Source organism: Drosophila busckii, chromosome 2L (assembly GCF_011750605.1).
Source record: "Drosophila busckii strain San Diego stock center, stock number 13000-0081.31 chromosome 2L, ASM1175060v1, whole genome shotgun sequence".
NCBI lineage: Eukaryota > Metazoa > Arthropoda > Insecta > Diptera > Drosophilidae > Drosophila > Drosophila busckii.
In genome coordinates this window covers 8,022,484-8,037,152 of record NC_046604.1, presented here as the reverse complement: position 1 = coordinate 8,037,152, position 14,669 = coordinate 8,022,484, and the positions used below count along the sequence as shown (strand labels likewise).

Genomic DNA, 14,669 nt, shown 5'->3' with positions numbered 1-14,669 from the left:
TTTTATAAAAAAAAAAATGGAAATGGAAGTTGTGAAAATATAAGGAGAAGACGTGGAAGACAAATTGAGTCGATATAGCCATGTCCTACTATACATTCCTCCGACCGTCTGTATAAGCAACGAGAACTCAGAGACTGTAAAAGCTAGAGCAACCAAATTGTGTAAATTGACATTTTTTGAAAATATATCAGTATTGTCTTGGATATTCCCACGGTCAGCCCGCTTTTGATTCGTTAACTTATATATTTGTTTATGTTTCGGATTAGTCTCTAGCATTAGTTCAATGCATTCATTTTCACATTCACATTCTGATCCTTATGGTATTAAGAGATAAATTAAAATCTAAGATGCTTCTGTAATTTTGAGAAATAAATGATAGAAAGTTGAGAAGGCTTAATAGTGCGATAAATGTATAATTTATTAAATAATTTAACATTGCTATGTATTTGATACAAATTGTTGTCCGTACAGAGCGCATATAAATATGATTGAGATATACAGATAGTAAGGCAAATTGTTTAATAAATGAATAAGAAGTCTAAATACATAGTATATTTGTAGAGCTTTGTTTGCAATAGAGCGAATTTATACAAAAAAGAATGTAAAGAGTTGAGCAACCAAGAGACATTACAAATGTGTGAAAGGGTGCACTTCAGTTACTTCAATTAGCTATAAATACTAAACGTCTAGACAATTGATGTTAATATTTATAATCAATATAAATAGTATATGTATGTAAATAGCTTAAATGCTAGTGTGTGTGTGTGTGTGTGTGTGTGTGTGTGTTTCTAGTAAAACGTTACTAGTTTGCTCGCAATGTTCGATTCTTGTTCATATTGGTCAACATTAGTGATATGTATGAAGTCAACAGATCATCCATTTTGTAGCCCAATGATGTTTCGCATAGCAGCTTCGAGCCTCGCACCAAGTTGCCAATTGTCATATGGAAATACGTATTGCCCGATGACCAGTTCGAGATGCGCGTAAAAGGATGCGTTACCAAAATATCCTGAAAAGGCAAGACAGGGCATATAAATACATAGTTATATATTTAAATGCAGTTACTTACCTTGGTTACTGGATGTATAAGACTCACGCCGTGCTTGTTAATGGCAATGAGCAGCATTTCTGGATAGTTGGGCTCTGTGGTTTGCTTGACCTCAAAGAAGGCAGAACCAAATGTGGGCCATCTGCAAAATAAACACAATTTATATTTGTATTGAAATCAATCTTAAATCAACACACAACTTACCTATAGACAATCTTTAGGAATGCGACCTTAGCATCCTCAGAGCTCATGCCGCCGTCCTGGTTGTATGACGCCACAATGGAACGCTTCCATTCGCTAGTGCTTTGCATTTTCATAATATCGGACGGTATCAGCTCACGCAGCATTTGTCTATATAATATTGGATTATATAAGTTTAAGTATTAAGTTATCATATGTGTTGACTTACGGTATAGCCTGCAGCTCCTGCTTGTTATCTCCAAAGCGCACGCGGAATACTAGCGCAGCCAGCTTGGAGGCCTCTTCGCGCGAACATTTGTGATAGCCGCGCAACAGTTTGGGTAGTTCTTGGTGATAATGAAAGATGAGATCGGCATTGCGATCCTTGCCTGGCACAGTGTTAGTCCATAGTTTCTTCATGAAGAAGACCTGATAGGTGAACTGTGGATTGGCGCCGTCGCGTATGGGACGCGCCTTCTTAATCCAATCTGTTAGATGGCGTACAAAATCAAAAAAGAAATCACCCTCCGGCACCGAGATGACCTTGTCGGCAATTTTGACAAACAACGAGAAGCCTTCGCTGGTGCGCAGCGACAAGCGCTGAGAGATGTTGTTGCAAAAGTCCTTGGCGCGCGTGGAGGAGTCCACCTCAAAGGCCTCATCGGTGTCATCTGGGAAATAGACCTTGTGAAAGATTTGCGTGGTCTTGTGCTGTATGGCCTCGACCTCCACCTGATGGGGCGGATATTTGCGTTGACCATGCCGCATGGTTTTCTGCAGGCGATGCATCGAATCCTGCGAAATGGGATGACGACGTGTGCGCAAGAACAGCAGCAGCTCCTTGAGCAGCGACTGCGAGCAGGCAAACAGTCCAGTAGCCAACCACATTAGCTCCCAGCCGCGCTCCTCAGACATGCGATTGCGATTGTCGGTGAGCTGCTTCATCAGCTGGCAATAAATTTCATCGCGCAGTATTTCGTGCTTGAGCGGCCCGTCGAAGATGTGATCGGTGATCTCGTTGCCCATGCGCGGTCGCTTCGATGGCAAGTCGCCCATATATTTGAGTATGGCAGCAAACGCAAAGCACGCCTCCTCCACCAGTTCCTCCTTGCTCTGCAGCTTGCGCAGCAGTGGCGCCTTGATGGGATCACGCGAATAACGCCACAGCTCGTCGTTGCGCTTCGAGCTGAGCGTCAGTGTCTTGGACATGGTTCGCTTGGGCGGCAGCCTGAAGTGATCCAAGGCATACTCCATCAGTGTGTGCGGTCTATCGCCACGCGCCTCCACTGCACCCACGCCATTGGACGCCATGCTCAGCCTACGTCCATGATGCGCTGCCTCCTCAATGTTAAACAGCGCCAATATATCCTGCGGCGGCTTGCTCAACGTTGGCAGCACATAGACCGTCTCGGCGGGAAAATCGCCACGCTCCTGCGAGCGATCGCAGCGTCCAATGCACCAGCCATTGTTAAGCACGGACTCGCCACATGACTCGTCCTCCAGTATGATCAGATCTCCCTTGAAGAACGACAGAAAGCTGCTCCCATCAGAGGGCGCGCGATAATCCTGAAGCGCAATCACATATTTCGAGCTGCAATACAAATTATTTTTTAATTTACACATAGATAAATAAATCTAAAAAAAAACTGAAAATTTTAATTCAACAAGAAAAATTATCACTAATAAGGTTATAGCAATATCAATTCCTATCCCGAGATATTTTTGATTATAAGCTCTATTTAACACACTGCCTTAGAACGAATACTTATAGAATACGTTTCAAAGCTTTAACTTTTTGTCAACAAAACAAATAAAATTTCTAAGTCTGAACATAGTTAAGAAAGGATTTCAATTAGAATCAATCCCAGCGTTAGCGATTGTGAATTCTCTATTCGAATATACTTTTGATGTTAATATTGTTTCAGGAAATATGAAAGAAATTCCAATATCACCGAAACTAGTGGCATATTTAAGTCTGACTAATTTTGGATAGTTTTTCGTCCAGTTCTCTCAAAGTTTTTTATTCAAATTGATTTGTCGCATGCGAAATGTCTCTTTGTAAATAACTATATGGGTGTATTTTCGATGTTATTCAGTAAAGATAAAGCAAATGTATTTAAAATTTTCTCTATGGTCCAACAAACAATCATTAGTTTTAGATTTTATCTCCATAAATCGAAGCTTTTGGGTTGCTTTGAGGGTGATTTGATAATTTAAAACCGTTATGACAACTTACCGCTTTTTAAGTCCGTCTAAGAAGTACACTACTAGATCGCGTATGTCCTCAGCATTGGGACTCTGGAATGTAAACTCCTCGCCGCGCACTGTGGACAAGCTAAAAGTCTGTGTAAAGACCTTGTTGGTCTTTTGACTGGAAACGGCAGTGATTTCGGGAAAGCTAAGCTCGAGCAGCACCTGCTCCTGATCGTCAACGACATAGACGCCCGTCCAGTTGACGGCAATGATGACATCGTTCTTGGGCAGATTGGGGCCCGAATTGCGATAGGCTTCGTAGAAGCGTGAGAAGAGCAACGGCCACTTGTACTTTGCATAACTGACGATGTCCTCTTTGATCTTGAGCGGCGCTATTTTATCCTTGACATAGTAGGACTTCTTATAGGCTTGGAGCACCAAAGCAGCCCAACGTTCAATGGCCTTGTCAACGCCGCTCAGACAAAAGTCGGGTATGAAATTGGGCAGCAGCGTAAACAGACGCTCCATGGACATGTCAGCGCCATATTCAATGAAATACTGCTGAGCAGCAATCATGGCCAGATCCTCTTCCTTGTCGCAACGATACTCACCGAACTTAACACCACGCACCACTTGCTGATAGATCAAATTGGTAGCCACCTGATCGTGTGTGGGCTCATGCCAGGGCGCGAATATCTCCTTGCGAAAGAATAAGCGCCAAGGCGCATTCCGCTCCTGCGCACCCTGCTCCTTGGCATATTGCTCGCACTGCGATATGGCGTCCATGACGTGATCGCCACCACTGCCCAGCGAGCTGACCTTGTCGAACAGCGCTATATACAGCGAGAAGCCAAACTGATCCTTGAGCGTAATCTTCTCCGACAGCTGATTGCAAAGCTCACGCGCTGTCGTGGCAGAGTCAGCCAGCAGCGTCTTGGTATTGCCATCCATGAAGGTAATGGGCAGCATTATGGGCTTCTTGGATTTGGTAGCCTGCAGCTCCAGCCAGCTGGGCGGCTGGTTGCGTGTGCCGTTGTTAAAGGTGCGCTTGAGACGCTCCTCACAGTACGGCGCATAGCCGGGCGGACCTTCGCGTATGAAGGCGCGCAGATAATTGACAAACTTCTCCGAAGGCGCAAAGCAGCCGACGCACAAGGACAATAGAATCCAGCCACGCGCGTGGGAGCTCTTCAAGGGATTATTGGTCAGCTGCTTACAGATTTGACAGTAGATTTCATCACGCAGCTCTGCGCGCAGGATGCCATGGCCTATGATAAAATGCAGTTTCTCCAGATTGGAGGTGGGACGTGACTGCAGCCAGGACTGATAGCTGTCCGCAGTGTACTCATCGTCCTGCAGACGTCGACGCACATCCTCGCCCAACTTATTCTTGCGCTTGAGCGTTAGCGACACCAGCTTGTGGCGTATGGAGCGTGGCTTTTGCTTGAGAAATGCTTCCGGATCCAAGCCCATGAGCTGCGCCTCCTGAAACTCCTTGCTGCGTATAAAATTGCGTCCCAGCGTAGCCGTCACCTTGGACATCACCGACGTCGTGTCCATGCGATCCATAGTATGATACTTGGGCTCTGGCATATCGCCTGTAAAACGCAGTATGGTAATCCATAGAGCCTGTGCCGCCAGCTGATCGCCTTGGGTGTGCAGCGGCAGCAGCGGATGCTTCAAGGCCTTCTTGGCATACTGATTTGACATTGCCTTGAAAGTAGGTGGCCGCAAACTTTTGGAACTTGTACTCGGACAAATCCTCCTCATCCTCAGAGATGTGCATAGGTGTAAGCAGTTCCTCCTGGTTCAGCTGCTGCTGGCCAGCATGTGGCAAATCATTGAACACTGAAGTTTCACGCGCCGCATGCGGCGTGGGCGCATCGCTGCTGGAGTCGGGCAAAAAGTCAAACATGGCTTCCACCAGCTTGCCGTCATCCACAGGCTCCTCCTGCTTGCGCGCAGCATCGTTGATAATGTTCATTTTGACCTCCACACGTCGACGATCCTCCAGCTGTTCCTGCAGCTCGCGCCGCTCCAGCTCCACCAGTCTATCGCGATAGTGCTGCTCGGCAATTTCACGCGCATGCTTGTGCCCGCGCTGCAGCAGCTGCTGCTCCTCGAGCTTGCGCAGCTGCAGCACCTCGGCAAACTGCGCATGCTCCAAGCGCAGCTTGCGATAACGGCGCAGCGCAATCATGCGGCGCACATGCGACTGTATCTTGATAACTGCCCACATCTTGTGTCCATACTCGCGTCGCACCAAATAGCCGCGCGCATGCGCCTGCAGCCCCACAATGTGTCCACGCAGGTGCCTAAAGCGATGCGACAGCACGCGCGAGCGTATCAACGCCTGCAGCCGCATGTAGCCCACGCGCATTTGGCGATAGCGCTGCCGCTGCGCGTAGCCTTTCCAGAAGCGCTGCACGCTTATGGCGGCGGCGCGTAGGCGCAGGTAGCGGCGTCTGTACACCCAGCCGCGTATGCTGCGCTGCAGTATCAAAATCTTGCGCGTGAGCACGCGATCTCGCTCCTGCTCCAAGTACAGATCGTGCGCATCCTTGAGAAACACCTTGGTATGTCCCAGCTGGTAGTCCGACTTGCCCAAGACGCTGGCGCAGATGCGTGCGGTGGCCGCCTGGCAGTCGGTGCGATGCGCTGGCGGCACGCCGGCTATAAGAAAGCGATAGCGCTCCACAAACTCCCGAAAGCCATGGCGGATGGGATAGCCGGCGCGTCGAATGCGTATGGTCTCCATCATGCCCGAGTAGCGCAGCTGGCGACAGCAGAGGCCACGATCGAACATCATGGGCTTCTTCAGCTCGTTGGGCTTGATGCAACGTATGAAGAAGGGCTGACAGTTGCTCAAGGTCTTCATCAGCGCATCCAAACTCTTGCGGAACTGCGTGCTTAGTGTCGGCGTGCGCTTGCGCGTCTCTGCGCCCATTTCGATGTCCTGCGCAAATATTTGACGCAGGAACTTGTTGCCACTTTGGCTGACCAAGTGCAGCAGGTCGGGACTGAAAGTGTCGCGGTTCTTATCGAGAAAGCCACGCGTATCATAGAACACCACGCCAGCAAAATGATTCAAGCCGAAGCTGGTATTGATATCCGATTTGGGTTTCAGATAATTCTTATGCGCGCCATGCGTCTTATGCAGCTTCGCCAGCATCGTGTGATCCGTGCCCTTGGGAAAGCGCGCCTCCTCATCGATCAGCGCCATGATGTTCAGCTGCTTGATGGCTATTAGGTCCAGCGCATCCTGATTGTCCACGAACTCTATGTGCTGCCAATTGATGGCCTCGTGGTTATACTCCTCCTGCTCCAGCTTGAATATGTGCTGCACAAAGAACTGCTGCAGATTCTCGTTCGCATAGTTTATGCAGAACTGCTCAAAGCTGTTCTGATCAAAGTTCTCGAAGCCGAAAATATCCAACACGCCAATGGCATTGCGCGATGTGGCGCGCGGCTTGAAGATCGCCGTATTGATCTTGCGCACAATATGCACAAACAAGCGTCCGTAGATGCCCTTGACGAACGCATCCCGCACATCCACGGACTGTTCACGCGACAGCGTCGACACCACCGTCTCGCCGTGGGCAAAGAGTGTGCGTCGCGTCAGCGCATCAATCAGCGGCTGCATCGGCAGTCCCAGCAGTCCAGCCACTCGCTCTACATTTATGTGCTCGGGTATTTCGGTGGCATCCAGATTGTCCACCACCGTCGCCTTGTACTTGATGTTGCCGCAATGCAGCAGCGCCGCCAGCAGACGTATTATCTCCCAGATCTCTTGGTCCGAGAACAGCAGCACCTTCATAGCCGAATGTATGTCCGAAAATTCGGCCGTATCGTCGCGCCCCTCGCATGTTATGCTATTTCCGCCAGTTAGATATCTACAAGTGAAAATGAAAGTTAATTTGACTTGCTTCATCACTCAAAAGTAGTTCTTATTCCTTCAATTAGCATTCGACAAAAAAAATAATTATAACATATTTTGCGGGCAGTATAGAATACCCTACATACAAAATTTGGTAGCTCTAGTTCTTATAGTCCCTGAGTTCTCGCTGCTCATACAGACAAGCGGACAGACGGACTTGATTATTTCAACTTACTTTGTCTTGTTGATCACTACTATATATATTTTATGGGATCTGCCACGCCTCCAGTGTCTTAATATCAATTTAATTTTAAATATTTTACCTGAAGTGTCCTTTAATTAATTTAAAATTCTAACAAACCTAATTTAGAGCTAAGGTAACCCTCAAGTATTAAAACTATACAATATTTGCGAAGTTCATAAATATATGTATAGCTCATAATTATTTGTGCATATTTTAGCAGCAAATGTTAATAACACAAAAAACATTTTGCATTAGAATTAATTCTAAGCTGCAATAGTATGAAGTAAAAATAATTACTTACTTATAGCAATGCAGCGCCAAGTCGAGGCGTTTCTGCTCAATCTGCAGACAGAACCCGCCCAAATGCAGTTTAATATGTGAATTGCCTCGCTATGATTTTCGAAACATACCGACTTTTCCACAGATACTGCCATCTTGGCGCCTTGCGATACCCGCTGCACTAAGTGTATATCAATGTACTTGCCAAAGCTACGAAAAGAGACAAGAAATTATAACAAAAATCAAATGGTAAATCAAGACTGCAAGCTAATTTTAAGCCGGTTAGAACTCTTTGTTAATCAACATGTTAAAACTGCTTAAAAATCCATAATTGCGTATCAATATTTGGTAACTTTAGGTATTATATATAACAGAAATTTCAATTGCAATCATTTTTTACAGGCAGTCCTGATTTTTGTTAAGCTCTATTTACCGCGATGAGTTATCGTTGCGTATTGTTTTGGCATTGCCAAAGGCCTCCAAAATGGGATTCGCTTCAAGTATTTGCTGCTCGATCCACGAGTGCTTGCCACTAATGGCCGCCAGATATTGCAAGATCAGTTTGGTGCTCTCCGTTTTGCCAGCGCCCGACTCGCCAGAGATGACAATGCATTGATCCTGACGATATCGTTTCATATGAGCATACGCGTTGTCGCCAATGGCGAATATATGTGGCGGCAATTCGCCAATTTTGCGCTCCTTGTAGAGCTTGATCTGATCACCTGTATAGATCGGCAATATCTGGTAGGGATTGACTGCTACCAATATGGATCCAGTATAGGTCTGTAAGGATAACAAGCTTGAGTTAAGTTAACAATCACATTATGAATAAAAAGATCACTCACATATATTAAATTTTCCTTATAGCGTATGAGCAAGTTGCGCAATATGCCCGCCTCATGCAGATCACCCAAGGATATCATATCCTCGACACCCTGCACCGACGAAGCATGCATGGCCTTGATGCGACGCTCTGGCGCCAGCCAGACCTCATCGCCATCATCATCGCGCACCTGAATGCGACGACCCTCCGCGGAGATGACACGTGCTCCAATGGCCACATCGAATTCCCTGCCCGATGCGGGCTCTATCCAGATGTAGTCACCCTGTATTGTAAAAAGATATTATTACAAATTTGACATTACAAGTCCAATGACAACGTTGCCATGGACATTTGCTGGCGGCCATAAAAACTTTGCGCTGCTTTATTTAATTCATTTTTGGTATGTAAGAATCACTTGAGCGTAACGCAAAAGCCTAACCAGGGACAGATCTAATAGCTACACATGCATATATGCATATATGTATATATGTGTGTGTAATATGTGCATGTATGTGTGTAACATGTGAACTTCCGTTGAAGTTTTATTTACTTTTTTGTGCGCTGCAAAGTTTTCAGAGCTCGGCGCAAAGATCGAAATGAACATAAAAATGTTTAAGATCACAAATAGCAAATTCAACGATTGCAATTTAAATATAAATATATTTTAATTCAAATGGATAAATTAACGAATATTTATTATTTTGAATTCCTTTATTCTTAAATTGAATAAATATAAATTTAATTATTTAAATTAATTCAAATTTATAATTACAAAAAATATTTATTATTTTCTATTACCTTATTTTTAAAATTAAATAAATACAAATTGAACTATAAATTTAATTTAAATTTAACATATTCCGAAAATTAGGCCAAAAATCTTTACGTACATTGAAGTTAAATAAATTAATTTATATGCCCAAGCTTTTGGCTAAAAGATATTCTAAGCATAAATTATCATGTTGCTTAGAATATTTTTTAGAATTTAAAGTGTATCAAATGACCCTAATATTTATTTATTTCTTTCCAATAAAAAGTCACTTTTATTTCATTTAAAATGCTCTTAACTTACACGTGTTACAATCACCATATTCGTCGTCCTTCATTTACTGTTCCTGGCTGTGTGGCATTCAACAACTTGAGGCCTGTTTCCTGCATAAAAGAGAAGAACAACATGCGCTCTGTAAGTCACTAATTTACACCACAGAGAATAAATATACAAACAAACAAACAAACATATGGGCATAAAGACAGACAGACAACGGACGACGAGAACAACAAAAGTTAACTTGTTGTTGCTGCAGGCGCTTGAAACCGGCTCTAAATAAATATACAAAAAAATAAAGACGACTCTGACTACAACAGAAATTAAGGTGAAGTTTACGGTAAATTAAAAGAATTTACACAAGTCAACGTCGTCGTCGTCTTTCTATCTGTCTTCTAAGCTATAGAAATGTTTATTTTTTTTTTATTTAACACATTTCTTAAGCGCTTTTTGGCAAGCGTTTATTTTCCGTAGAAACCAACACACACACAATGACAAAACTTGTTATTGTCGTGAAGCGGGTCTAAAGCGCGAGACTTTGCGTTCGAATTTCCGATACTTTCGATCGCATTCGGGCCAACAGCTCCAAATACAAATAATGTGAAACCTATAGTTATGCTAAAAAGGCTAAGGCACAGTTTTCACTTTTAATAACTGAGAGCTCATTGTGTCCAACATAGTTCCGTTCAATCTAAAATACAGAACAAGCTGCTCCCCTCAACCGCAACCGCGACCACTTTGTGACCATTTGTTTATTTGTTATGCAAATGATATTTTATTGTGAATATCAATTTGTTTGCATTTTATAAAATTTACTTTCGTTACAAATTCGTTGCGATTAGAAACTTTCAACATAAAATGATGCCAGCAAAAATTATTGCAAAATTTGAAGCATTTTAACTAATAAAAATACAAATTTAATACAATAGGCATGAGCGAAGTTAATACACAAAAACCTTTTTTTTATAAATATATACATGCATTAAGTTGGACGCAACCAACTTTATATACACTTTATCCAGGGCATCACAGCAAGCACACTAGAATTTTTTACTGGCCGCAAATTAATTTTTATAAAAATTTATGCGAACTGCTCCGGAAATAGTAGAACTTAGAAACAAAATGTTGTGGCTCTAGATCTTATAGTTTTTGACTTCTCATTGCTCATACAGACAGACATACATATCAACTCAGTTTGTCTTGCTGATCAAGAATATATTGATGTATATACTTTATGGGATCTGAGAACTGTCAACTTTCTTTTCCATTTTTTATAAAAAAATGTCAAAGTGTATTAAAAGATAAGAAAATTGTCTGAAACTATTTGCAAGGAACAGACAACATAATGATCCATTTTTATTACAATCTTTTTATGCTAAGAATTGCAAAATAAAGAATTTTTTTACATTTCATTAATGTAATTATATCTATAAATTTAATTTTCTTATTGGGTAAGACTTGATCATTGATCGATCATTGTCAGTTATGAAATAGCTCAGAAAATTTTCAAAAATCTGTAGTTTTAAATCTATAATTTTTTGTTTTTATTTTAACATCACTTACACAGGTTTAACTTATAATGTCATGACGAAAATTATGTAAAATAAATATTGCTGCGTTTCTAAGTTATAAAGTGAGTGGCATGTCGTAGGAAAATTTGTTAATATCATTAGGCACTAAGTGTTTAATAATCGGATAAGCAATCTGAGTGGCTGGTTGTATTTTTGATTAAGATTTTCAAGTTACAGCCTCAGCTGTTTTTTTTTTCTTTCATAGAAATTTGATAAGAGTTTCATGAAATTTTCATTGACACCTGACACCTAATTATATAATAGGTAAACTTAAGTCAAAATAAGTATGTACACACATTTGTGTGTGTGCGTCATAACTATGACTGATCTATCAAATACATACGTACATATGAAATTGCAGCCAGACGAAAATTCAAGAAACATTTTTGTGGCACACAAAAGTTGAGTTACGTAGATATGTAATGTTGTATGTATGTCTGTTTGGTTACGCTCTGGCGATCAAAATACAATGAAACATACGACTATAGCTGCAATAGCCACACGCATACTTATACATTTGTACATATGTGTATTCGTATACTGTACTTGAACCTAATTTGCTGAATGTTGGGGGCTTAAACAGCCATATACCAGTACCTTTATGTAAACACACATATTTAAATACCGTTACTTAGCAGCGTTATCAGTGGCGTCGCTGATAAGCCGCCTCTGAGTGTAAGTGTAAGTGTGTGCTCTACTTAGAAATATAAACAAACGAAAATATGTTATTATCATTATCTTTTAGCGACACAACTGTTAATCGCGCAAATTTCTTGCTTTAGGCACGTCTCACTGAAGCAGAGAAGAAGACACAGCAGCGCAGCAGCTAAGATTCTTATTGGCATTCCGGCTCGGCTGTGGGAGATTTTGCAATATAAGCAAAGCTAAGCTTAAGCAAAAGCTTTCCAACAATATAAACGCGCTCTTGACGCATTTTAGCACGTATGGAAAACGCACGTGCATATGTATATGTGTGTGTGTGTGTTGATGTTTGTGTGCGTGTGAGAGTTCACCGAGAGTCATTAGTGAAAGTTCGTATGACGTTGCCACGTACATATTATTTACGTACATGTAAAGATTTATGACTTTATGCATACATTAGTTATGTTTATTAACACATTTAAATGATGTTTTTATTCACTTTAGCAATTTGTAAAATCATTTCTATTATGATCTTCAAAAACGCAATAGATTAATTGTTATTATATTATTATTGTTTTTGTTATTATTATATTTTTATGCCGCTGTCGACCTTAAAAAGTTTCACCAAACAAACCGAAAGTCGCGAAAGCTGCGAAGCAACAAAACAACAAAAAACATTAAAAATAAGCTAACGTTAGTTTTGAATGTTTTTTCTTTCCATCTCAAGCCTTTGAAATGTTTAATTCTCAGCTCCCTTTGTTATGTGTTTGCTGCTTTAAAATGTCCCGTTGTGCAACAAACCGGCCGAGCGAGTGTTTTTTGTTGTTGTTGTTCTTATTGCTTAAAAGACCCGGCTCAAGCGCAAGCTCAAGGCTCAAAGCGACAGTGCTATTAATTGAAAGAGCGCAAACGATAGAGCGAGAGAGCGAGAGAGCACCCATAGTTTTAAATGTTGTTCTGCTGCATTGCAAGCTGCTCTTTGTGCACGGCTCTCTCTAGTGGGTTCTTGGGCAGGTGGGTAAGCACTAAGTAAGTGTGTGTGTGTGTTTGTTCCTCTCCAGCTCACACACACACAGACAGTTCTCTTCTATTTCTATTTGTATGTGTGTGTGTGCAGTTAGTACCGTTCTAGCCAACGAAACCTGAAGCGTAGCTATCCATAATTTGGTCAGCGACTTAAACCATAATGCAGCCACGTTTCAGCCACAACTCTTCCGTTCACACACACACACGCACAAAAATAAAAAACATTGTTGCAGTAGCTAAAAAAAACTTGGGTGTCAGTTTCACTTGTGACCTCAACTTACGGCCCTTATCTATTTTTCTCTTATTAGATTCTCAGCGCACTTTTTTTCCAACACACACAAACACACACTCACCTTAATGGTTGTAAGTATGTATGTATATGGCTAGCAGGGTGAATGCACTCTTTTTTCTGCTTTGCTTTAAACTATTTTTTTTGTAAATAGCGTTAGTAAATAATTTACTAACTGCTTGGCAAAGTTCGAGTGGAAATTAACACTTTTTATACAACACTTAAGCTCTGGTTAGTACCAGTTTCAGCTCCCATTTTCAGTAACAATTTAAACTTGTAGTTTAGGAACTTAGTTGAAGCGGTATATTCTTTTAAAACAGGTTACATAAATAGGTCACGCACCATCGAGTGCAGCGCGCAACAGGTTAACAAGAGGAGTTTGGACTTTAACTACTTTTATATCCGTAACTATCTATGTATCTATATATAGCACTCGCGACACTTGTTGCCAATACGCACACATACACACACTCTCGTAATTGATTTACTAATTATTATATTTAACATTCAACATAAGGATGGGTGCATTTCTTTTACCTCCAAACAACAAAAATAACCGACACACCGACAAAGTGACCGATCGGCGCAAGCGAAATTTTTTAACTTGTATTTGTATCCAGTGTTGCCAGGTAGTATAAGTGAAAATGGACTAAATAAGCCAAGTGCTACTTATCTCGCTACTTTCAAGCTAAGCATCGCCTTTGTATATACTTTTTGATATTTTCAAGCTTTTTTTCAATTTACAATTCACGTGACAATCGGCATCAACTATTTTCATGAAGAGAGAGGAGAGAGAGATTTCAAACTTATAAAATATTCATTGAACTTACAAATGATTTCTGAACTTGAAGTATGTTATATCTAGCCTGAAATAGGCTAAGTGAGCAGCATTGCTTTTATCGTGCTTGTATGTTATCTGGTCTCTTATCCGCGCATCACTCGATTAACCGGCTCAAACATATTTTAAATAGAATAGTCTTTAAAATTTGCGAGTAGCTTATAGTTATAGATATTTCTATCAATAAATGTGTTCGAGACTTCAACTGAACAAAATTATGTTTGCTTATTTTCTTAATGTCGATTGCTGCAACTATTATGATTGCATCTATCATCTATCCCTAATGACGATACTAAGATCTCTTATACTTATCCTGGATAAATGTTTTAACACAGCAACATTAAAAATTGACTCTTTTCATTTTGGAAACCCAGATTTAAAGCTTGTGTGTACATTTTAAGTTATCCCTTATCTGCAGCTCAACTATCTGCACTCTCAAATAATTATCAGATATTTTATCTAGCGAGCGAAACTGATTTCAAGGGCAGCAAAATAAAAGATCTCATCCAAGTTGACGTTTTTTATTATTAAAATTTGTGGTTTTAAATGGTTAATTGATACAAATGTAATGAACTATGTGTATAAACATGTGAATGCTTATATGCTATAGTTTA

At 41.4% G+C, this 14,669-nt stretch overlaps 1 protein-coding gene across 1 annotated transcript; it reads right to left on the bottom strand.

The window, feature by feature from the left end:
* Positions 1-408: 408 nt before the first annotated feature.
* LOC108607237 (myosin-VIIa) lies at positions 409-13,837 on the bottom strand. Its single transcript, XM_033295072.1, is given in 12 exon segments — positions 409-1,009; positions 1,070-1,190; positions 1,253-1,399; positions 1,458-2,819; positions 3,465-5,126; positions 5,128-7,314; positions 7,844-7,881; positions 7,884-8,031; positions 8,255-8,604; positions 8,667-8,927; positions 9,717-9,796; positions 13,755-13,837. Coding segments are annotated over 11 exon segments (6,501 nt in total). The 5' UTR covers positions 9,735-9,796; positions 13,755-13,837; the 3' UTR covers positions 409-802.
* Between the last annotated feature and the right edge of the window lie 832 nt (positions 13,838-14,669).